The sequence below is a fragment of the Rattus norvegicus genome, chromosome 7, assembly GCF_036323735.1.
Source record: "Rattus norvegicus strain BN/NHsdMcwi chromosome 7, GRCr8, whole genome shotgun sequence".
NCBI classification, from domain to species: domain Eukaryota; kingdom Metazoa; phylum Chordata; class Mammalia; order Rodentia; family Muridae; genus Rattus; species Rattus norvegicus.
The window spans coordinates 85,025,965-85,050,097 of NC_086025.1; the positions used below are offsets into that span (position 1 = coordinate 85,025,965).

The 24,133-nt window shown below is 39.3% G+C and overlaps 1 protein-coding gene across 1 annotated transcript in view; it reads right to left on the bottom strand.

Annotated features, from left to right (window-relative positions):
* The window catches only part of Eif3h (eukaryotic translation initiation factor 3, subunit H), an 83,394-nt gene that overhangs the window by 45,074 nt on the left and 14,187 nt on the right, over nucleotides 1-24,133 (bottom strand). Inside the window, exon 2 of the mRNA NM_198751.4 lies at nucleotides 15,358-15,514. Within this exon, the coding sequence (NP_942046.1) occupies nucleotides 15,358-15,514 (157 nt within the window). The remainder of the gene's footprint in view (nucleotides 1-15,357; nucleotides 15,515-24,133) is intronic.

Here is a 24,133-nt window from a genome sequence, read left to right on the forward strand (position 1 = left end):
GACTATTTCTATGATAAGGAAAATTAGTGGAAGGAAATTTTGATGGTCCTTATGAGTAAAAATTTCATTTACTGACATTAAGCTAACTGAAGTTTAAAGATTTCAGGTTCAAAGGCAAGACAATTTATCAAGCAAGTTAAGTTCTGTGATTAGTATAATTCAGTCATTATGGCTGAAGCAGTTAAAAATAATTCCATACGTTCTTGAAGATGTTCATCAAACCACTTAGGAATTGGGAGGGAAAGCTGAGAACCCCAGTACCGTCTCAAAACATGAAATATGTTTCAAATGTGTATATTTATATCAAACAATAATTAATTGAATTATACCAGTCATCCTTATTGCATTCCCTACCATATGAAGTATAATATGAAGGGCAATTTATGGTCTAAGCAAACACTATGCAGAGGTCAGATGAACCTGGTATCCGGTGGCTTTCAAGTCTCTATGTAATGGTTTTCTTGTTCTAAACTTCTCACTGTTGAACTTGCACCTCCTCCAAATTTTGGCTTGGCCGGAATCTTTCTTTTAAAGAAAAAGAAAAGAAAGATCTCTTTGCAATGGAAGAAATTGTAGTCTAAATCATGATGATGACAAGAAACCTTAGCAATTTAAATAGACAAGCCTTGAAATAATATTGTGATCAAAGTATCAAGCAGTCTAATAAGACCCAGGTGGCTTAGCCTTATCATAGATGGTCCCTGTTACCTGCTGCACTATTTAACCTCCTTCCTGCTGTCAACAATCACTTTCTGTTATTAATTCCTCCTCATGATAGATCTGCTGAAGTTACCATGTTTTCTGATAAGACAACTCTTTTCAAAAAGAAAAAACAGTAAAAAGTAAAAAGAAAGAGTGGGTTTTCTTTTGAATGGTTCAGAACTGGAGCCATGATGGGTAGGCCTGAGAAGCCACAGTGGCTTTGTACTCTTAGCCATCTACTGAAGGCTATACTAATTCCTAAGGAGGCACCAGATTACCATGGCTAGGATGGTACACTAAGGGCCTGCATGTTTTATGATAACAAGAAGCAGAAGCATGAAAAGCAGAAGCACAAAAACCTGCTTTACAACCCTAAAGATTCAAACGAGAGATGCTGCCACTGACAAAAGTGTACACTTGCCCCAGATACAACTTCACCATTCAATGGTTCCCCATTCATACAACTTGTAAGGTTCGAAGCAATTTTCCCATCTGTAGGTACTGCTGCCTTTTAAAACGGGAATTAAATGCCTTGGGGATTTACTTTAGAGCATAATTTGGTTCTAGAAAGATCTCATGATGCCAAAGTTAAAGTGCTAGTGGTTATTACCCCTACCTCAACATTTGTTCCAAAGACTGAGAGCGGCACTTGATTTTAAAAAGGAAATTATTTTATCTGCCTTCTTTAACCAGAACAACCCCACCCCCTAAAACATTGGTAAAAATAAATCATTAGGAAGACTCCACGCTGGAACAGGGTGAAGGACTGGCTGAAAGACAGTGAGGTGATACACCATGTGTAGCCTTTCCTCTGGGTGTGAATGTTTCCGACGTTGCTCTGCTGTCTCAACCACAGGTTCCAAGCCATCCAAAGGGATGGTGAGAGCTGGTCATGTTACAGGCCTCCATTTTACACACTGCTACCTATACTAGTCCCCGGACAGTTGCCACAGCTCGGTGTACCATGAGTGGCACCCAGTGTTCACACAGACTCCTTACAGCACAGGGATCCGTTTCTTTCCCTGCTTTCTTTTCTCTCATTCTGTTTGCCCAGATGGCAGAAGTGGCAGATTGGAAGCATTGCACAACATATCACTTAACCATACTGTGTGCTCAGTAAAGGAGGAAATTCACATGACAGGCTTTATCAGTACTGTCTGTTTAAGTCATCTGCAAGGCAATGCATTCTAGAACGCCTGTGCCATCAGTCAGGCACCCGCTCCGTCTGTTAAATAAAACCATCTATGCGAGCTATTTGCAGATGCAGTCAGTGGCATTTAATAAGAACGTGCCCTACTCAGCTCGATCTATACTTCAATTAGTTTCTCCATTCCGTGTAGCAATACTAGAGGCTATGTTGACTTCCAGTAACTGCTCAGAATTCCTGAGCTGACTTGATTCAACCACCACTAATTTATGGTTCACGTAAAGCTTAGAGCTGCTCTGGATCTTTAAAGTGTATGGTACACATATATAAACTTACTAAATTTTCTGAAATCTAGGTTAAATTCAACAACCATTGACTTCAACTGTGCCAACAATAAATGATAACGCCAAGCAGTGCTTAGGTGAACACTGTAAGCTGATTTCAGGGTCTGCCTCACTCCATGACAGCGATTCTGGCAAACTAGCAGAATCACTCCAGCTCTCTAAACTGGATTTCAGTGCACAGGCATGTAAGGTGGAGCTCCCATCTCTAGATCTGCCACTAATTTAACCTTGTGCTTCTCTTTCCTCAACCCCCTACTTACTAAAGATTCACAAAAGTCCAGACTAGGGTCCATATTACAAATGTGCAAACCAGCAGGGGAAAGGATGACAGTTGGTGGCCAGAACTACTGAAAAGCTCAGTCTGGACCTCCTTCCTTTCCATGCCTCTCCAGGCTGGCAATGGGAATGTATACTTCCCACGTGAGAACTATAACAGCCTATCTATATAGTCCCCATAATTAGCTACTAGTGTTTTTTTTCTAGTCAATGCCCTGTAGGAGACAATCTGAAAAGAAACACAAAGTGTGACTCTGAAGAAACAGCAGTTTCTGGCTTGCCACTCACACCCAGTATCTGTGAGGCAGGAGGAAGCACATAGACACCAAAGTCCGAGTATGCCGTGTCCTCCCTATCCAGTCCCTTTCCTCACGGAAGCTCCAGAGGAACAGGACGAGCACCCATCAAGGCCTCACTTCACTAGTCTTCACCTAACCCTTCACACGATACCGGTAATGAAATCATTCTACTGTCTTGTTTTCAGCAATGTTTTGGAGGTGGGATTAAGCTTGAGTTGATAGAAATATGATAAATCAAAATATAAAATTTTAAGAAATAATTCACAATACTAGGAACTTTGTTAATACACTTCAAAACTATGTAAATATGCTGGTGTTACATCTCCTGTTTGCAGACCTAGCACAGAAGACAAGAGGATGACGACCTTGAGGAGATCCTTGGTTACATTAAGATTTCTAGGCCCTGTCTCAAAAAATAAGCAACAAAACAACCCACCAAGCAAATTTAAAGCACTGGGAGTTGTTACCAAATGAGGTGAAATGAAATAAAATAAATGTCTAAAAATACAATGCAAGAGTGATCCAACTTAATTTTCCAGAATAAATATTTGTTGTATATAGTCATTTTAAATCACAGAATTAGTGTGCAGCTTTGCAGATATAGTTGTCATTCTCCTTTAAATGGATGGATGGATGGATGGATGGATGGATGGATGGATGGATGGATGGAAAGATAGATAAAATGAACCTAGAAATCTTCACTTACCAGTATTCTCCTTGTCCTCTAACATCATATAACGCCTAACTAACACCATCTCTTAGACTTATCCGTGCTTCAAGCCAAATGTGCTGCTCAAAATAGCTAAGTCCCTTAGGTAACAGACCCCTGCAGTCCTCCCCTTCCCCAAAACAACCCATAGTTAGATGTGGTAAGCTATGGCCACCAAAAATGCCAGGCATATAGTTTTCACTCAAATATCGATCAATGTAATGAGATGGGTGAGAATATAAATGGAGTTTGGAAGCCTCAGGAGGACAGCTGACAGAGGTCCAACTGGTGCTACAGTGTTGTCCTTGCAGCCTGCTCAGGCTATCGGCAGTTACAAATCCCAAGAGTTCCAACCAGGCTCTGCAGTCAGACTCCTACTGCCACGGTTGCTGGCTCTAAACTTAGTTACCAGCTACAAAACAGACTTCTAGCATCACCACCTATCTAGTTCTGTCAGACAGAAATAATGTGGACGTATTTCTGGGAAGACTGCTGAAATGAACATGCAATCCTCTCCTTATTCAAGCAAAGGCTATATTAAACAATATCTAAAGGTTAGATGTTGGGGAAAACAAAAGAAAATACACACGAGGGCATGGCCAGGAAGTGATTCAGGGTATACAAATCTACACTATAGTAGGTCAAAATAAACACTGATTTTGTGTTTCACCACATCAGAAAGCAGATAAAACGTACCAATGAAGCTTACTGATTTCTACAAAGGTAATAAATAAGACTCATGTTAGAAAGCAGTAAAGGTCTGAAAAGCTCACTCAGAGCAGTCTCAGCAGAAAGATTAATTTACAACACACATTTTATGTCTTTGCTATCTCTCTTTGGAAAATGCAATATCAGCATCAAAAACATTAAACCCAATTATAACTAATCTAGTTATTTATATATATACAATTTATAGATAAGGTAACCTAGTTGGAGGACTGAAATTAGCCAACACTTCTAGGCAAAACAGAAAATGAGTTTAAACTTGCTTCTTAGGAAACAGTTTACAGAAAAACAGAAATAACACGGCCTTTGCTTACATGGTCTAATTGTGGCTTTTTGACATTTTGATTAGTGTTAAATAGTTCATTCTTAATGGTAATTAGCTTGAAGTTTAGTAATAATTCAAATATCTTCACCTAGAGTTGTTGTGGGTCAAAAGTAAAACAGTTTTTATTTAATTAAAATTTAAACCACTGGGAATGGTAATTTAAGGATTACGTTTTTAGACTTGGGAAACTTAGGAATTTTAAATACTATTTAAGTACTATATCCACCTGTAATTTTCAAATCTTACAGTATTACTTTAAGTCTGCACAAAATTCAAACAGGTTTTCCTTGGCTTTTTTCCAAACCATAGCACTTACACTTGGGGACTGCGGGAGAGGACAGTGGAAAGCACTTTCGTTTCTTTAAGCAGAAAAACCTTCCACATGGACCAAATTTTCAACAGTGCATTTTCCATGCAATAGTGTTTTTCAACTAATTTTTAAAAAGTAAAATTTAAGACATGAAATAAACACAATGACACTGTTGAAAGTTTTAAAATGATGCCAGATTTTGCCCACACTTTTATAGATACTCCTTAAAAAGAACTCAAGAACAACAAGACCTGAATATACTGAGATTTGTTTCACATTTAGATTTTATTTTTTATTTTCTAATCACCTCACAAACCAAAAACAAAACATGTCATTTTAAAGTTTAACTCACAGTCTGAGTGATCAAAATAATTTGGTTAGGCATTAATCTAAATTAGTTCATTACTCTCAACGGTCACCACAAAATCTTCAAAGGTTTATGCTTTAACATTTCAAACAGTACCATGAGTAACAAAAACAAAACCAGAACTATAAATTGTGTCATGGTCTGCTGCCTGGACCACTTGTAAAATGAACTATGAAATAGTTAAAATGTATCAGACATTTTACTAAATGTCTTAAATGGAGCTATCTGCAGACTAAATGCCCACAAAGCTGAGACAGGCACAGCATGCTAATGCTTATCACAGGCACAGCTCTTCAAAGCCTGAGTCCTACATACTACAGGAGCAGCCACATCAAGTCAAGGACTGTAACTTTCTCCAAATACCTGCCAAGTCAATTCATCACAGCAGTTTGTTCCTTATTTTTTGAGATGCCTACATTACTCACTATGTGACACATATGTGGATAGTTAGAATACACAAAGAATATACAACCTAACAATGGCTTAGGCATCACTTCTGTGAGGCCACCCCAAATAGAAAGCATCGTGACATCTACTCGCTCCTACCCTTCTCTCCACCTCATCCCAAGTACACTTCACACTATTTATACACTTGTCTCTCACTTAAAACCCTTCTTGGCTATAACTAGGATTTGCTATCTTTCTGTCTTTTTTCACTATCTGTACAATGCCATTTCTGCATAAATGCTGAAATAAATTACTGTGGGTAATCTTTTCCCCCCTGAAATATATGAAGCACTTTATCATATTTTCACTTATCTTTCCAACAAGCTTCAAGCAAACTCCTCAAAGTATCTAATATATCTTCTAAGAAAACTAACATTTCTACCCAAAAAGGTCCTTTTTCTTTTTTTAAGTAACAAAATAGATAATTTTTAAATGGATGTATTGAACAGATCATAGTGATTGCTAACTACAACGAGGCAAACAAACATTGAGCAAACATCACATCTTTCTATAAAATGTCTCTGTATTTCAGAAAATTATAAACCACGCTGACTACGACCTGAATTCTGAGACATACCAAGCTAAAGGAGGAGCCCTCTGGTAGGTTTCTAGCAGTTCTGGCTTCAGACAACCAAGGAAGAGACCAGGCAATGAGTAATTAGACCAAGAATGACTCTGCCATCCAGCACAGTCTTTACATCTTACATTACAAATCTCACAACCACAGATCTCACTCTCCATAACCCAGTGACACAAGCAGCATCTGAGCCTCAAGAAACTCCTCTGAAAGCCTCATATTTCATTAAACTGATTTCTCAATCCTTTCAAGAGTCCTGGTAACACTTTCTGTTTTAAGTTAACATTTAAACTTTTAGCAAAAGACAACAAACAATTTTGCTACAATGAAAATTGACCAAAAAGGCTCAGGGTCTCCTTATCACATGGACTTGCTATCTTTGCTGTAATTGCAGAATGACTACACACAGTAGAACAATCCCTTCCACATTTCCCCGCTTCCTTTTTAAGGAGATGGACTTTGGAGGCCAATGACCACTCTCTGTGACTAAACTAAGGCAAGCAAAATTAAACATTTGTCTGTTCCAAATATAAAAATTATGAATTTGGCTCTGATGCAAAAAAAGGTAAGCTTTTTTCTAACACCTGCAATATTAAATTGATTAAGTCTGCTAAAAAACAAGACAGTGAGTTATTGAATCTGTGTTTAATTCAGTACACTTTATAACATATTTAAGGAATTCAGTTGTATAAAACAGGATCTGAATCTTATCAGATGAAAATATTTTTTTGCTGTTAGCAAGCCTCGGGTTGTATGTCTGAGAAAACAAATTAGTCTCCAGTTCTCCTAAGCTTGGTAATAGTGCCCCCTAATGGGAATTTTAACTTGAGGGCTTTTAACTTACATTTTTAAAAAAGCATATATTCTGAGTAGGTTACCTCACTATAACCAAAAAGCAAATTATATAATGTAAGTTTGGCAAAAGTGGACCACTCAAAAAGCTACCTATGGTGAATTAAAAAACAAAACCCTGAGAATAACAGTACCAAAAAAAAAAAAAAGACACATTTCTAGGTTTTACATTATCCTATAACACATAATCCAAGAAACCACTAGGCAAGCATGTTTCTGGTCCTCACCAAACGAGCAATCAGCATCTGCCAAATGAAAGACATTACAGAATGTGACAGAGACTGGCTCACGGGTTATTTACCATTGCAGGAGCTCAGAACGAACCTTTCGCAATGCAGTCACAAGTTGACACCTACAAATCGTGCCAGTTTACACTGTTTTCTACAATTAGTTCCCTTAAACATCAACAACTCAATGTGTGTTGTTTTCTTTAAAAGAAAAGGCATGAAAATTAAAGCAGGAGCTACCTACTGTGAGCCTTCCCAGGGATGCCGGGGAAGTGAATCCAACAGTACTAGAACTTTCATTTCAGTGTTCATATCACATTCTGAACTTGAGCCATACTAAGTGCAACATCCAGACAAAGCAAACACTGACCGGCCACAGCCAAACATAGAGTAAACATTAAAGAAACTAGCACCATTTTCTGTATGCAAACACGAGGAAGAGAACAAGGAGTAAGAAAGGTAGATTCCAGGTCACAAGTTTTCAGAGAGCTCAAAAAAACATTTAGGCTAGAGACCAATATGGCTACTGTATAGATCTAACAACTGTAGCAGGAATATAGAGCTAATAACACATAATCAAATAGGACACCGTCCAATAAACCTTGATGTACAACAGCAAGTACAGGGATCAGTTTGTCAACCCAGTTTAAAGCATTTGCTAATATTTCATTTGCAGCACAGATTAAAATTCCTCACTTTACAAAAGACACAAAACAGCAACAACAACAACAACAAAAACCAAGCCCATATCCCACCCCACTACAAAAAAAAAAAAAAAAAAAAAACCTCTTAAGAAACCCAAGTTACATAATGCCATAACTATGAAATACTTGATATTTCAGTTTCATAAAGTTGGTGGCCAAAGAAAAGACTATTCTGTTAATAAATACAGATTTAAGGGCACTGAATAATGGAAAACACATGAATAAAACAAGTGGCCTTTATCATAACACAAAATAATCCACATCTAGGACTATTCTAAGATACCCAAATATAGCGGAAAATTTCATTTTTATTTAAGTTTGACCCCCCACCCCCTACCCCACAAAATCTAACAGTGACCACATTCTGATGATTATTATGGGTTTAGGCAATTGAACTGAAATTCAAACGTACCACCTAAGGCTATGAAGAAATAGAGTGTTATACTTTCACATGTATAACGAAAGGGATGAACCTCACTGGATTTTAGCGTGTGCGTGTGCGTGTGCGTGCAGGGATCCTCCTCTCCCTGCCCTGTGCCCCTGCTGAGTTACAGATAGGAACTACACAGCCAAGCTTTTATTGAGTGCTGGGGGTCTAATCTCGGGTTCAGTGCTTGTATGGCAGGCCTTCCCAGACAGAGCCACCTTCCCAGCCTCTCGTTTGCTTTTAAAGGCTAACCAAGCGATTGAAACTTGTACATAAATGAACTTCAGATATGGAATTACGCTGCTTTATATTCAATATATTTTAATCTCCGACACACACTCCAGTTTTCTATGAAGAAAACGGATAGAAATCCTAAACTGAGCAGAGCAGGATATAATGCCCAGTGTTTAACTTATTAGTATTACTAAATGCTAGATAAAGTTTCTTTTTGACTTCAAGCTGTTACAACTTTAAACAAGCTTCTTAAAGTACACATTCACTAGCTAATTATTTCAAACTCATAAGAGGTTACCCTCCAGTGACTGATTTCTGAAATTAATAAAACACTACACACCATAATTATATTAAATATCATTTCTTTACATTCTAAAGTGTTTTTCTTAAAAAATAACCAACCAACAAAACCAGGTAGTGGCACTGCATGCTCTGAGACGGTTTGTACTCTTACGGGCCACACCGCGTCACTAAAACTCCAGAGCTCAGCTGTGAGAGAAAACAACTGTACCAACAACCTTGTCCTTTAGTTCTGAAATATTAAATTCTAATTATTATAGTGAATATTAAATTCTAATTATTTCCAGATATGCAGAATAGAGAAACTGATCTCTCTGGTAATGCTATTAACAAACTACACACAAATCCCAACAGTAATCCTATCAAAGGTGTTTAAGTTTACAGTCATCCAGATAAAAACTGGCCTGTTCAAAACAGGAAAAAGTGCATTTTATACAGAAGTTTTAAAATGACACACAAGCAGTTGTGTATCTGAAACAAAAGCAGATATGTGATTTTTCTGGAGATACTAACTTAATAAAAACTGATTTATTGATGAATGATGGAATGTGCCTCTGCAGAAGTATATTTAAATTTATAATATGTTCAAGTTGCTTCTCTAAGAGCCTAATACATAAAATAGTGAGTTATTAAGTTAAAAGCAACTGTTCTTTAAAAAGGAACCAGTTAAAAGTTCTATAACAAGAGCATGAGAGATAAAGTGGTTCGTCACGCAAGCCTGACAGCCTGAGACGGCTCTCTGGAGTCCACGGAGGTAAAAATGGAAAACTGACCTCTACCTGAAACACTCATTTTATGGCATGTGTGCCCCCCAACACTAATAATTGATTTAAAGTTTCAGTTTACAAAGTTCTTAAGAAAACTATCCACTTCACCTCATCATAAATATATTTACAAATAAACTTAACCAAGGAGACAAAAGACTTGCCAGCACCACTCAATGACCTACGTGTTCAATGTAATCGATATCAAAATCCTAGTGTTTGGACAGTGGTGGTGACACACGCCTATAGTCCCAACACTCAGGAGGCAGGCAGGCCACTTTCTGTCAGTTCAAGGTCAGCCTGGACTACAGAGAGTTCCAGGACAACCAAGTCTACACAGAGAAACCTTGTCTCAAAAACTAATCAAAATAGAAGGGAAAAAAAAGCCATCCCAAAACTAAGAAACCTAAGATATGTTCTTGTATTGCTGGACCAGCCTAACTCCATTTTAAGATAAAAGCTATCCTATTACAAGGTCAAAATAAATTCTTTCTGATTTCTGTAAAACTAGGATTTGACTAGAATCCTAAAAAAAAACTGCAAGACTAGGATTTTCTGGACGTGCTCCACACACTGTACCCTGACCTCCACCTCTACCTCCACCCTGATTAAGACGCTGTGCCAAACAATTCCAAGTCGTCAGCTAAATTCCTATGAAACCAAGTCTTGGAAATCCCACAACCCCTGAAAAGCCCCTCTCTAGCCTTGCAGTTTTTGGGGGGGCTATGTAAGTCTATGTTCAGTGCTATCTTTTCAAACTCCACTTTAGGGAGATAACTTTACCTGACAGAAAATAAAGCTTGCATAATTTGACTAAATAGTTCAAATGATAAATAATCTTCACTTGTGTTCAGTGGGATGAGCAGTATGAGAACAGACATCTAAAACAGGACAAGAGAGAAGAAAGTCTGTAAGTCACACCCTAGGCTTACATATGGTCACATGATCGACAATGATTCCAGGACCATTCAATAGAACAGGATGAGTCTCTTCTCCAACACCAGCAAATCTGGACCTCTCCTTTACAGACAGACAAAAGTTAACACTAAATCATATAAATAGGTTAACTTAGTTTTTAAAACCATAAAATTTCCAGAAAAAAACAGGAAAAGTTTCGTAATAAATCTGTCAATAGTTTCTTCAATGAAACTAAATGAACAGTCAACAAAAGTGAAAAAAGACAAACTTACATCAAACTTTACAAGCACAGAAGCAAAGGGGGAAATGATCAACAGAGAGAAAAGGCACCCCTGGGAACAGAAGATACATGTAATGATTATCTCTCTAAAAGCTACAGAGTTGCAAACTGATTTTTAAAATTTAATTTTAGAATGGGAAGAGAGGTTAAGCCATCAAGTAGAATAAGCGTCCGTATCCACAGGCCCCACAACCTATCTCAGTGTGTCTGCACATTCAGACTTTTCCTGTTCATTATTCTTTCAGGGACAGACTACTCACACATTAGGCAGCCGTGAAAAGCGATGATTTCAAGTATAAAAGGATGTTCAGATGTGGCATGTAAATATTATACTGCTTGACATAAAAGGACTTGGGCACGCAAGAAATTTTATATTTAAGGGGGTGTCCTAGACCCAATCCTTAATAGAAAGCAAGGAATTGCTAGATACAAAAAGTGGTTCAACATCAATGTTCAAAAGGTGTGATGCAGGCCACTGAGAGGAAATGCATCGTTCCCCAGGGAGGGACCACAGAATCTACAATACCACCTTTCCAGGCAGGATGTGCCTGCTGCTGCAATAGAGGCATGGGAGAGACAACAACTTTGTGACAGAAGGGAACTCAGGGCTTGTTCTGGAAACCTGGTCAAAAGTCCAAAGCTCTGGAGGCTATAGAGCCAGAGGGAGCCTACAACTGTTGCTAAATGAACAACTGTCACACTGCCTCCTAGATACGTGTGTCCATAGCCATAGTGCGGTTTTTGTTCTCAGCCTCAGACAGACAACCCTCCTTCTGCAGTGGGCAGCGATGCTGGGGTTCATAACTGGGAAGGAACTAAGAACAGGTAACCTGGTGCTCAGACCTACACAGGGCATCTGCTTAATGGGACACTGATTTCAATCCCCCCAACGCGCGCACACACACAGGATGACAAAGCATCGTGGACAAGGAATCAAGAACAATATAGGAGCTGGAGGGGAAGTAGTGCTGTAAAGATGCTATCTTCCTGTCATAATGCCACAGCACTTGCGACCTCACTGCAGCTATGGCGACCTGAAAAGGTGAAGGGCACAACACAACAACAGCAGGTAGCACCAATGGGACTCAGTGGGTCACAAAGACAAGTCAACAAATAAAATAATGTGACAGCCATGAAGGTGAGGGCGGGACGGTGATATGCTACGAATTATCAGGAAGGAGTGGGAAGTGGGAGTAGATATGATCAAGGCACACTGTATACATGGTTAGATACTGAGAAAGCATTTGACAAAAGTCAACACCCCTTCATGATAAAAGTCCTGGAAAGACCAGGAATTCAAGGCCCATACCTAAACATAGTAAAAGCCATATACAGCAAACCAGTAGCTAACATCAAACTAAATGGAGAGAAACTTAAAGCAATCCCACTAAAATCAGGGACTAGACAAGGCTGCCCACTCTCTCCCTACTTATTCAATATAGTACTCAAAATCCTAGCCAGAGCAATCACACAACAAAAGGAGGTCAAAGTGATACAGATTGGAAAAGAAGAAGTCAAAATATCACTATTTGCAGATGATATGATAGTACATTTAAGTGATCCCAAAAGTTCCACCAGAGAACTAAGCCTGATAAACAACTTCAGCAAAGTGGCTGGGTATAAAATTAACTCAAATCAGTAGCCTTCCTCTACTCAAAGGATAAACAGTCTGAGAAAGAAATAGGGAAATGATACCTTTTACGATATTCACAAATAATATAAAATACTTCGGTGTGATTCTAACCAAGCAAGTGCAAGTTCTATATGACAAGAACTTCAAGTCTCTGAAGAAAGAAATTGAAGAAGATCTCAGAAGATGGAAAAATCTCCCATACTCATGGATTGGCAGGATTAATATTGTAAAATGGCCATCTTGCCCAATGCAATCCCCATCAAAATTCCAACTCAATTCTTCACAGAATTAGAAAGAGCAATCTGCAAATTCATTTGGAATAACAAAAAAACCTGGATAGTGAAAACTACCCTCAACAAAAAAAAAGGGGGGAAATAACCATCCCCGACCTCAAGCTACAGAGCAATGGTGATAAAAACTGTATGGTACTGGTAGAGAGACAGTCAGGTAGATCAGTGGAATAAAACTGAAGACCTAGAAATGAACCCACACACCTATGGTCACTTGATATTAGACAAAGGAGCTAAAACCATCTAGTGGAAAAAAGATAGCATTTTCAACAAATGGTGCTGATTCAACTGGAGGTCAGCATGTAAAATGCAGATTGATCCATTCTTATCACCATGTACAAAGCTTAAGTCCAAGTGGATCAAGGACCTCCACATAAAACCTGATCCACTCAAACTAATAGAAGAAACGGTGGGGAAGAGACTCGAACAAATGGGACTGGGGAAAATTCCTTCAACAGAAAACCAATGGCTTATACTCTAAAATCAACAATGGACAAATGGGACCTCATAAAATTGCAAAGCTTTTGTAAGGCAAAAGACACTTTCAATAGGTCAAAACAGCAACCAACAGATTGGGAAAAGATCTTTACCAATCCTATATCCGATAAAGGGCTAATATCAAATATATTCAAAGAACAAGAAGTTCAAATAAGTAAGTCAAATAATACTATCAAAAACTGCAGTACAGAGCTAAACAAAGAAATCTCAACTGAGGAATACTGAATGGCTGAGAAGTATCTAAAGAAATGTTCAACATACTTAGTCATCAGGGAAATGCAAATCAAAACAACCCTGAGATTTCACCTCACACCAGTGAGAATGGCTAAAATCAAAAACTCATGTGACAAGAGATACTGGCAAGGAGGTGAAAAAAGAGGAACACTCCTCCATTGTTGGTGGGATTGCAGACTGGTACAACCATTCTGGAAATCAGTCTGAAGGTTCCTCAGAAAACTGGACTCAGTACTATCTGAGGACCCAGCTATACCTCTCTTGGGCATATCCCCAAAAGATGCCCCAACGTATAACAAAGACACATGCTCCACTATGTTCATCGCAACCTTATTTATAATAGCCAGAAGCTGGAAAGAACCCAGATGCCCTTCAACAGAGGAATGGATACAGAAAATGTGGTACATCTACACAATGGAGTACTACTCAGCTATTAAAAACAATGACTTCATAAAATTCATAGGCAAATGGATGGATCTAGAAAATACCATCCTGAGTGAGGTAATTCAATCACATGGTATGCACTCACTGGTAAGTGGATATCAAAAACAGAAACCTCAGATTGCCCAAGATACAATCCACAGACCACATGAAGCTCAAGAAGAAGGACTACCAAAGTGTGGATGCTAGGGGGAACAAAATATTCATAGGAGGAGATATGGAGACAAAGTTTGGAGCAGAGACTAAAGGAATGTCAATTCAGATCCAGACCATATTCATACAGCCACCAAACCCAGACAATATTGCTGATGTGAAAAAGTGCATGCTGACTGGAGCCTGATATAACTGTGTCCTGAGAGATTCTGCCAGAGCATGACAAATACAGAGGCTCACAGCCGAACATTGAACTGAGAATGGGGTCCCCATTGGAGAAGTTAGAGAAACAACTAAAGGAGCTGAAGGAGTCTGCAACCCTGTAATAATAGCAATACCAGCCAACCAGAGCTCACAGGGACTAAACCACCATCCAAAGAGTACACATGGACAGACCCATGGCTCATATGTAGCAGGGGAAGGCCTTGTTGGGTACCAATGGGAGGAGAAGCCCTTGGTCCTGCCAAGGTTGGACCCCCCCATTGTAGGGGAATGTCAGGGCAGGGAGGTGAGAAGGGGTGGGTGTTTGGGTGGGGGAAACACCCTTATAGACGGGAGAGGTGGGGTGGGATAGGGGATTTATGGATGGGAAACCGGGAAAGGGGATAACATTTGAAATGTAAATAAAAAATTTTCAATTAAAAACAAATGTATTAAACATAAAAGTTTTATTGTGCTTTAAGCAAATTTTTTAATTTAAAGAAATTACATATAAATTGTGTCCTAAGAGTTCGAAAAATTATTTTCAACCTGGTTTTGGTTTGGTTTGGTTGTTTGTTTGTTTTTTGTCTGTTAGTTAGTTTGAGACACGGTTTCTTTGTATAACAGAGCCCTGGCTCTCACTTTATAGACCAGTCTCAAACTCACAAAGATCTACCTGCCTCTCCCTCCTAACTGTTCGTGGCTGGTGTAATCTTTAAGCTATAAGAATGATCTTCCTGAAAGAGCTGGTAATACTTACCTCTTCTTAAAACAGATGACAATGGATGCCAAACGGGACAAAGTAAAAACCTTTGTTATACAAATTCTCATTGCACAGACATGCCATTTTCCCCAGAAACTCAAAACCCATGATTTAAGTTAACCCAGTAAGAGAGGAGAGTTACATTGGGAAATGAGCTAACGCCATCTGTGTACGCTGCAAAGACGCAGCTGACAGGCCCACAGCCTTACCTTCATCAAAGTCAGCATCGTCCTCTGTGTGCTGGGGGAATGGGAAACAGTTGGTAATCTCCAGTCGGTCTTCTACAACCAGGCCCAGGAGCACTCCCTGAACGACCTCAGTTCCTTGTCCTTCTTCTTGATAATGTTTGATTATCTTTAATACTACCTAAAAGAAAATACAAAAGAGAACTTAAAAACCACACAATTTTATGTTTTACTTATTTCTAAGGGAAAAATAAAAACCACCAGTGAGTTTACACAACCACAAAAATACCTATTTGTCTTGTAAACCATTTCCTTTCGTCTTACTTAAAGATCACACAAGGTTCTTGGACACTTAACCCTATAAATGAGATCACTAGACCTTTGTTAAAACAAAGTAAGCAGGTATCGGGAGACATGGAAAATTAATGTAGGTTTTTAGAAGAAAACTACAACAGATTCCTTAAAAGCCAGGACCTACATATGCAAAAGGTGTGTGTTCATGCCCAGAATCCAGTATATTTTCATCAAAAAGCCAGGTCAGAATAACCTTACTTCCTTTCATAGAACAAATAAGGCTAAAGAAAGCTATTAAAGTATTTAAACAAGCAGCTGCAGGTGAAGCATCTAAACACTACCTCATACTCTCCAGTGGTCCTGAACCGCCCCAACTTGTTTCTTTATAAAGACCAAGGACACACATTAAACATACCCAAGCAAGATGGGAAATGCATAGAGATCTGATTATCTGCTAAATAAATAAAGCAGATAGAGAAATGCATAAGCGAGGGCTAAATTATAGGAGTGAAAGCTTAAAACTCTGTGATGAGTACTAATTGGGTTCAATAAATTCGTGTGTCTGGAAAAGTATTCACAAAGAGTATCTATCAAGTAGCAAAGGATTACCAGGGGTAGGACATTAGTCTTCTGTGAAAAGATAAACCTGAGAATCACCAGGGTTCATTTCAATAAATAATATTTCAAATTTAAGAATATATTATCTACAGCACTCAAAAACTGCCAAAACAAAAAAGACTATCACCAAAGTAAGAAGTGCAGGATCTTGCTATTTCAATCTCATGAAAGAGATTCAAAAACAAATCAAAACCAATCTTTGTCAAACCTGAGCAGTTTCATTCATCATTTGAAATTGTATAGTCCTCCTGCTTCCCTCCTACTGTGGTATGAATATGAATGCCCCCAGACTCCTGGGTTTAATGCTGTGCTGTAGCCTGTGATAGGAATTTCCAGAGGTTCTGGAGGTTGGACTTAATTGGAAGATATAGGTTCCTGGGAGAATGGCTTTGGAATTTATACCTGGTCCCCAGTCCCTTCCTTACAGGATTTCATGAGGTGAACATGCCAGTATGATGATGCTCTACTCAAACACTTGGGGCCTTGCAACCACAAACTCAACCTCTGAAGCCAAGAACTGTCTCCTGTAAGTTGTTTTTCTCCGGTGCGTGTCAGAGCAATGCAACATAACACCTGCACACAATCAATGCAATCAATGTACGTTGTGTTGCTATGGCAAACTGCCTGATGCACAACTTGGAAGGATAGCGTATTTCAGCTCACAGTTTCAGGGGTCCCAACACTGGTTCCAGAGAGTGAGGCAAAGCATCATCTGGTCAGCACAGTGGAGTTGCCTGAGCAACTCTGTGGCAGTAAATAGGAAAAGAAAAGATCAGAGACAACTACAGTCCCTCAAAGTCGGCCCTTGGATATTTATTTCCTCCAGCCAAGCCCCACCACGTAAGTTTCAACTTCTCAACAACACCATCAATGAATCCAACAGAGGATTAACTGATAAGCCAGAACCCTTGTGACCCAATCATGTCCCAAAGTCCCATCAGAGGGCAATTCAGCTTTGAACACGAAAGAACATGAAAACTTCCTATCTAAACCATACGAGTACAATCAATCAAATGTGTTATTCAAGTAATACTGTAGAAATCCTTCACAAACTTGAAATTAGAACAGCAAACACACACACACACACACACACACACACACACACACACACACACACAAAAGGGGGGGAGAGGGGGGATTGAAAAGTGTCTTTCTTGAGAAGCCTACACTTACTACGATTCGTCCCAATTTCTTAAAGCTGTCTTGTCTATGTATGTGTCTCTAAGTATGTGTGTCTCTAAGTATGTGTGTCTATGTATGTGTGTCTCTAAGTATGTGTGTCTATGTATGTGTGTCTATGCATGTGTGCCTTTGAGACTTTACGGGCATCATATGTGTGCAGGAGCCCACAGGGACGGTAAGTGAGGAGAGCATTAGGTCCCCACCATCTGTAGTTAGGGGTAGCTGTTACCCCCTTGTAGGTGTTGGAAACCAAACACAGGTTCTTTGCAGGAGCGGTAAGCCCCTTTTAACTGCTGAGTCATCTCTACAGCCCCTCTAAATTATTTGAAAAAACTGGGAAAACACACACACACACACACACACACACACACACACACACACACACACACACACACGCGCGCGCGCGCGCGCAATTGAATGAATAAAAGAAAGAAGAAAGCATAAATTCCTGACTAGAACAAATTGGCACACATATTTTCTAATTCTACAAAACCAAGAATGTATCATATACATGGGTTTAAAACTTCTACAGACGTGTGGGATGATCTGGAAGTATCAACATGCTGCTTCTGCACTCCCTCTTAAAGACTCGTACAAATGAAAGGCTGTTTTACTCACCATTATACCTTCAACACTAACACAGACACTGGCACATGAAAGCTACTCCAAGTATAGTTTGCTAAAGAAATAACTAATGAACATTATCAGCAATTCCTGATGCACCAGCCCTCTGCTCAGTGCCTTACACGCAAGGAATGACTTAATTTAATCCTACAGCTACCTTTTTATAAAGCCAATTATACTCTTCTCCTATCTTCTCTAAGAAACAGGTAATCTGACATAAACTGATTTAGGTAAGCCTTGACACTTTAAGGTATTTCCCAGTAACTGAGAAAGTGTAGGTATGCTAAACGTGTATGCTAAACAAAGGCTACACGGTTATGATGCAATGTCAGCATCTCCAGGAGGTGTCCCTGTAACTATGGCTCAGGGGTTGATGCATGAAGGACAAGCTGACAAAGTCAGGCAGCAGAAATCTGTGAGTAAATAGTGATGATGAACAAGTTGTGCCCTGGTCCCTGACCACGTGTCCAGTTGTCCTAGGAATTCCAGGCAGTTTTTAATCTTTAGGCAGCAGTCTCACGAGTTGAGTTGGGAATGTCCACCCACAATAATCCTAGTTTCAGCCGTGTTCAAATGCTCACTTTCTTTGCCTCGAATTACGTCTCTTTCCATAAAACAGTGCTGATATATGTAATTAATCCTATTTATGGATGTCAAGGCTCCCTGTTCATACTTTCAAAGCTGATGCAGGGAAGTCTCCAAAACAAAAAACACACTCCCATATCTTGTTTTTAATGTGTCACAAATGACCCCACAAACGCCGGAGCCCTACGTCACTTGCAGCTTAACAAATAATGTAACAAACTTTTTCAGAATAAATAAATGCTCTCATACTGAGTACTTATTAAGAGCTATCTAAGGAGCCTAAAATATCCTTGTGTCCAATCCTAATCTCTGAGTTCCGATTAACTGGTCTGAGCTAGATGTGTACACCTTTGGGAGAGTTTTGAGTTTAGAGTCTCCATGTGTCTACAACACCTTGCTTTACTCTAACATTTTAATTATAATTTAACTTGTATGTAGGTATGTGTGCCTACGTGCAGGTATCTGCCCTTGAGTGTAAAAGCCAGAAGTCACTGGATCCCCTAGAGCTGGACTTACATGTGGTTGTCAGCCACCTGATGTGGGTGCTGGGAACAAAACTTGGGTCCTCTGCGAGAGCAGTGAGTGCTCTTAGAGACCAATAGTCTCTCTAGTCCTAGTGTAACTTTTAATGACCATGATCCTGCTTTCCTTTCTCTTTATTTTGGTTTAACTCTTCAAAAGCTTGTAATGCCATAAGCTAGCTTTCTTCTAAGACTTTTCACTGTTTCTAAAAAGTGCAGTGAGAAATACCAATCAAATGTGAATATTTTATTTATAAAAGCAAAAGTATCACCCCTAATAAGGAAGCCCGGGTCTACTTGGAATATCATTACAGAAGAGGGACAAGAACAGCAGAGACATTACACAGCAGAGCAGCACACACGTTTTCTCTAGTCTAGTAAGTCTCAGGGCTGTGAGCTGACCAAGACAAGAACCAGCGCTGACTAGAGTCCTTTAAATGGGTACAATGGTCATTCTGCTGTAAACTCTGCCAGGATAGTAAACCTTAGAAACTATGCACAACAGTCTTCTAATACTTTGAAATGTCATCACACTCTGGGTCTGAATGTTTAACCCATTCAATTTGCCCTGCCCGCCAAGTGTCCAACTACTGTCTTCTGAATAGTGACTTGTGTCTAGCACCATCTTGAAGACTTCTGAGGTTTTCACGATATAAAGTAAGGCAAGAATCCTACCAGCAAGATACTGCCCGTGTCTGCTCGGACAACCCTAAAGGGAGTGCTTATGTCTAGATCACTAACGCACACTGTGATGGGACAAAACAGGGAGGCTTTTACCTATCTATCTTCAAGGACTTAAGAGGAGTGTTTACCAAGCTGCCTGCCTTTAAAAAGGAAACAAAGCACAATCTCCCTTTGATTCAAAATCTACAAATTACAAATGATTTCATTTAAGATAGCAGTATTCTCAAAAGTATGGGGTGCCCTCAAAGCTCAGGGATCTGTGTATGCAGAAGAGGAAGTGGAAATATTGTGACCAAGAAGTGATGGATGACTCCAAGGAAACCGTCTTCTAGACACACTGGATTGACCCCCATTTGAACGCAAAGTCTTGTACATTAACCACACTTCAGTGCAGGCTCTGCTTTCAGGACTGAAAACCAACTCAACAGCATTGCTAGTTTTCTGTATCGTTTTGCTGTTCTATCTTATTGGTCTTTTGATTTCCATTTTTGTGTTTTGTAGTTTGTTTCTTATTTTTGTTTTCTTTAAAAGAGATCGAGAAAGAGTTGGGTGGGTAGGGAAGGATCAAAGACCTGGGGACTAGGGGAAGGGAAACATGATCAAAATAAATTGTACAAATTTTTTTTTCAATAAGATGTCAAAAACAAGCTAGGCAGTGGTGGAGCACACCTTTAATCCCAGCACTTAGGAGGCAGAGGCAGGCAGATCTTTGTAAATTCTAGGCCAGGCTGGTCTACATAGCAAGCTCCAAGATAGTCAGAACTACCTAGCCAGAACTACCTAGAAAGACCCTGTAAAAAACAAATAAACACAACAAAACAAAACAAAAACAAAATGTTTAAAACATATGGGGGAATATATATATATATCAATGCAAATAGCTAAGTAAGTTATTATACTAGCAATCAGTAATGCTTAAATTTAATGTTAATAAGGATGAGTAAAACTTCCCATGATTCCCTAAGACCTCCCTGCAAATATATTGGAAGCTTTCCTAGGAGTGTGTTATACTAGGAATTTCAGGTCCTCTACCTAAAGTCATTAACCTACACTATAAAAGACCTTATCTGAAAAGGGGGTAGGATTTTTTTTTAATGCTCTACGAGGAAAGACTTTAAATTTTACCAAAATGCAGATAATGCTTTTAGACAACTGTTTTCTATCAAATCCAGGTCTCTGAAGAACACTACCTTGAGAAGGCTTGCATCTGCACAGACTTACCAGCCTTCTGTATCACTCCCTCATTAATTGATTTGCTCAGATATTTACTGACTTAATTCTAGAGCCAAGACAACTCTCTCATCTCACCTCATCTCATATGAGATGTTCCACAGGAAGCACGTCTCCAGTTCTCTCACCATCGCCTTAGTGAGCTTCATCCCACACCACCATCTGAGATCATTTCAGGCCTCAGGCACTTCTGACCATTGACTATAAATCAGGGATTCCCACAATATCCCTCTCAGGTTAAACCACCTGTTTTAAAAGGCTTATAGAATCCAGAAATTAATATTTGCTGGGTCCACTTTAAAAAAAAAAAGTCAAAGAAATGGACAGAGCAAGGGACAGAAGCAGGAGTGGTGACTCTGAGCCTACCACTCTCCCAGGACTCTGGAGATTGCTACACCCAGCAAGGCTTGCATCTTTGGTCATGCAGGGAGGAGGTGGGGGTTATTTTGTCTTGTTTTTACCGATATTTAGTAGATTAAATTCATCTCCAGCTATCCCAACTCCTTACCAGAAATCAGGAGCCAAGTCCAACCACTCCAATCTCTTTATGGAGACCAGCCTCATCCTAAATCACCTCACTAACACAAACTCCTATGTGATCAGAGGGCTGAGTATGAACAAAAGCCATTCCTGTCACTCAAAGCCCTAAATGTTGTAGGAGCTCTGGGACAGAAACTGGGAACAAAAGCCAAAGTCACTGAGGTCCCGAAGCACTCAAGACTCTTCTAGACCTCTAAACTCTTAAAATTGAGGGCCCTGAAAACTTCAGTACAGCTAATTTCATGTCAGAAAATGAAACTGAGAAATCCTGGCATTTCTCTTTAAAAACAATAATGAATATGCTATGTATTAGCATAAGCTACATTCTTATAAAAAATAGCTTTTCCAAAACAAAACTATTTACTCACAGGTCAAAAATGGCAGTTTTAGACTTCTGGAAAAAAGTTAATTTTAAAAAATATTTCATTCAGGACAGAAAAATCACAGTTTTACATTTCATAAATCTTTTTAATGTCTTATTTTGTAGAAAGCAGTTGGATTATGCCTGCCTTTGTATTCAATCTCTTTTTTTTTTTTTTTTGGTTCTTTTTTTTCGGAGCTGGGGACCGAACCCAGGGCCTTGCGCTTCCTAGGCAAGCGCTCTACCACTGAGCTAAATCCCCAACCCCTCAATCTCTTTTATATTGCTTATCACTGAGCATCTGGAACCTCTCCTGAACACACATGAAGGATACAGAACAAGCTGGCAAAGGACATTTATGTACTATGAAAAGTCTGACCCTGGAGACTTTTAAAACAAGATGTTAATGACAATAAGGAAAACTGATCGTGATTAGTTTGTGAAAAATAATTATAAAGTGGGTGGTGCAATGAGGGACAAGAAGGTGGGCTTCAGTAGGGGGTGCAGCGAAGATCATATGCAGCAAGAGTGGAGGAAGCAATCACCCAGAGAAGACACAAAACACAGCGACCGCAGCCTTGGGACACTGCTTAAATTGCCAACATCTGCTTTTTATAAAATATGTAAGTTGGATTTTTATTTTTATTTTTTAAAATGTACATGTACCACAAGTATTAGCCTGCAGCTATGCCTGTATACTGTATACAACATGAGGCTTGAGGCCTGTGGAGGTCAGAAGGGGCTGTTGGAGCCCCTGGAAATGGAGCTACAGATGGTTGTAAACTGCCATGTGGGTGCTAGAAACCAAATCTGGGTCTTCTGCAAGAGCAACCAATGTTCTTAACTACCAAGTCATCTATCTATCCAGTCCCAGTAAATTGTATTTTAAAGACATCAAAAAACACCTAGAGATGATGGAGTTTAATGCCTTCAACCCCAGATAGTAAGGAACCTGAGACACAAGGATAACAAATTAGAGGCCAGCCTAAGTAACTTATTGATGCTGTATCAAATTAAGCAAAAGGCTAGAAATACACCTCAGTGGTAGAAAGCTTCCCCATGTTCAATTCCTAGCACAAATAAAGGAAGGAAGGAAGGAAGGAAGGAAGGAAGGAAGGAAGGAAGGGAGGGAGGGAGGGAGGGAGGGAGGGAGGGAGGGAGGAAGGAAGGAAGGAGGGAAGGATAGGGTTGGGAATGCCAACTTCAGTTCCTAGCATAAATAGGTAAATAGATAAAAAGTTAAAAAAAAAAAAAGATGGGCGTGTTGGCCAGGGTGGATGGGCTTGCCTGGCATGCATGAAACTCTGCTTTGAATCTCTGTATTACAAAACAAAATAAACAAAAAATGCACCACCAAAATATTTCAGACATTTCATGAATACTCAAAAGAATGCCCATGACATCTAAAACAGAAAGTTTAAAAAAATAAAACACCTATTATGTGAATGTAGTTATATGCTTTAATGATATCTGTATCATTAATTATAATAAGCATGTATTTGTTTTCTAGTCAAAGGATATCAAATTGAAGTGAAGAGGAAGACTTTTTTTAAAAATATTTATTTATTTAATGTATGTGAGTACACTGTCACTGTCTTCAGACACACCAGAAGGCATCAGATCCCATTACAGGTGGTTGTCAGCCACCATGTGGTTGTTGGAATTTGAACTCAGGACCTCTGGAAGAGCAGTCAGAGCTCTTAACCCGAGCTATCTCTCCAACCCCGAGGAAGACTTTTAAATATAGCAGTTACTGTAACTTGTTCCTTAGAGCTTCACAACACAGAACAAATTCAATTTTCTTTCTTGACAGTACTGGCTTACAGAGTAAGATGCCAACATCCTTAACACTTTGAGGGTGTCATAGTTATAGGTTTTTAGTACTACTTTAAGGCAAGTTGGGGAAGATAGGGTTTATTTTGCCTTACAGCTTATAGTCCATTATCCAGGGACATCACAACATAAGCTCAAGGCAGAAGCCTTGAGTCCGAGGCTGATGCAGAGGCCATGGAAGAGTGTTCCTTACTGGCTTGCTCAGCCTGTCTTATCCTTGCCATGACTACTAGCCCAGGAGATACACCATCCACAGTGAGCTTGGTCCCCCCACACCAATCATCAAGAAAATGACCTATAGATTTGTCTATAGACCAATGTAGTAAGT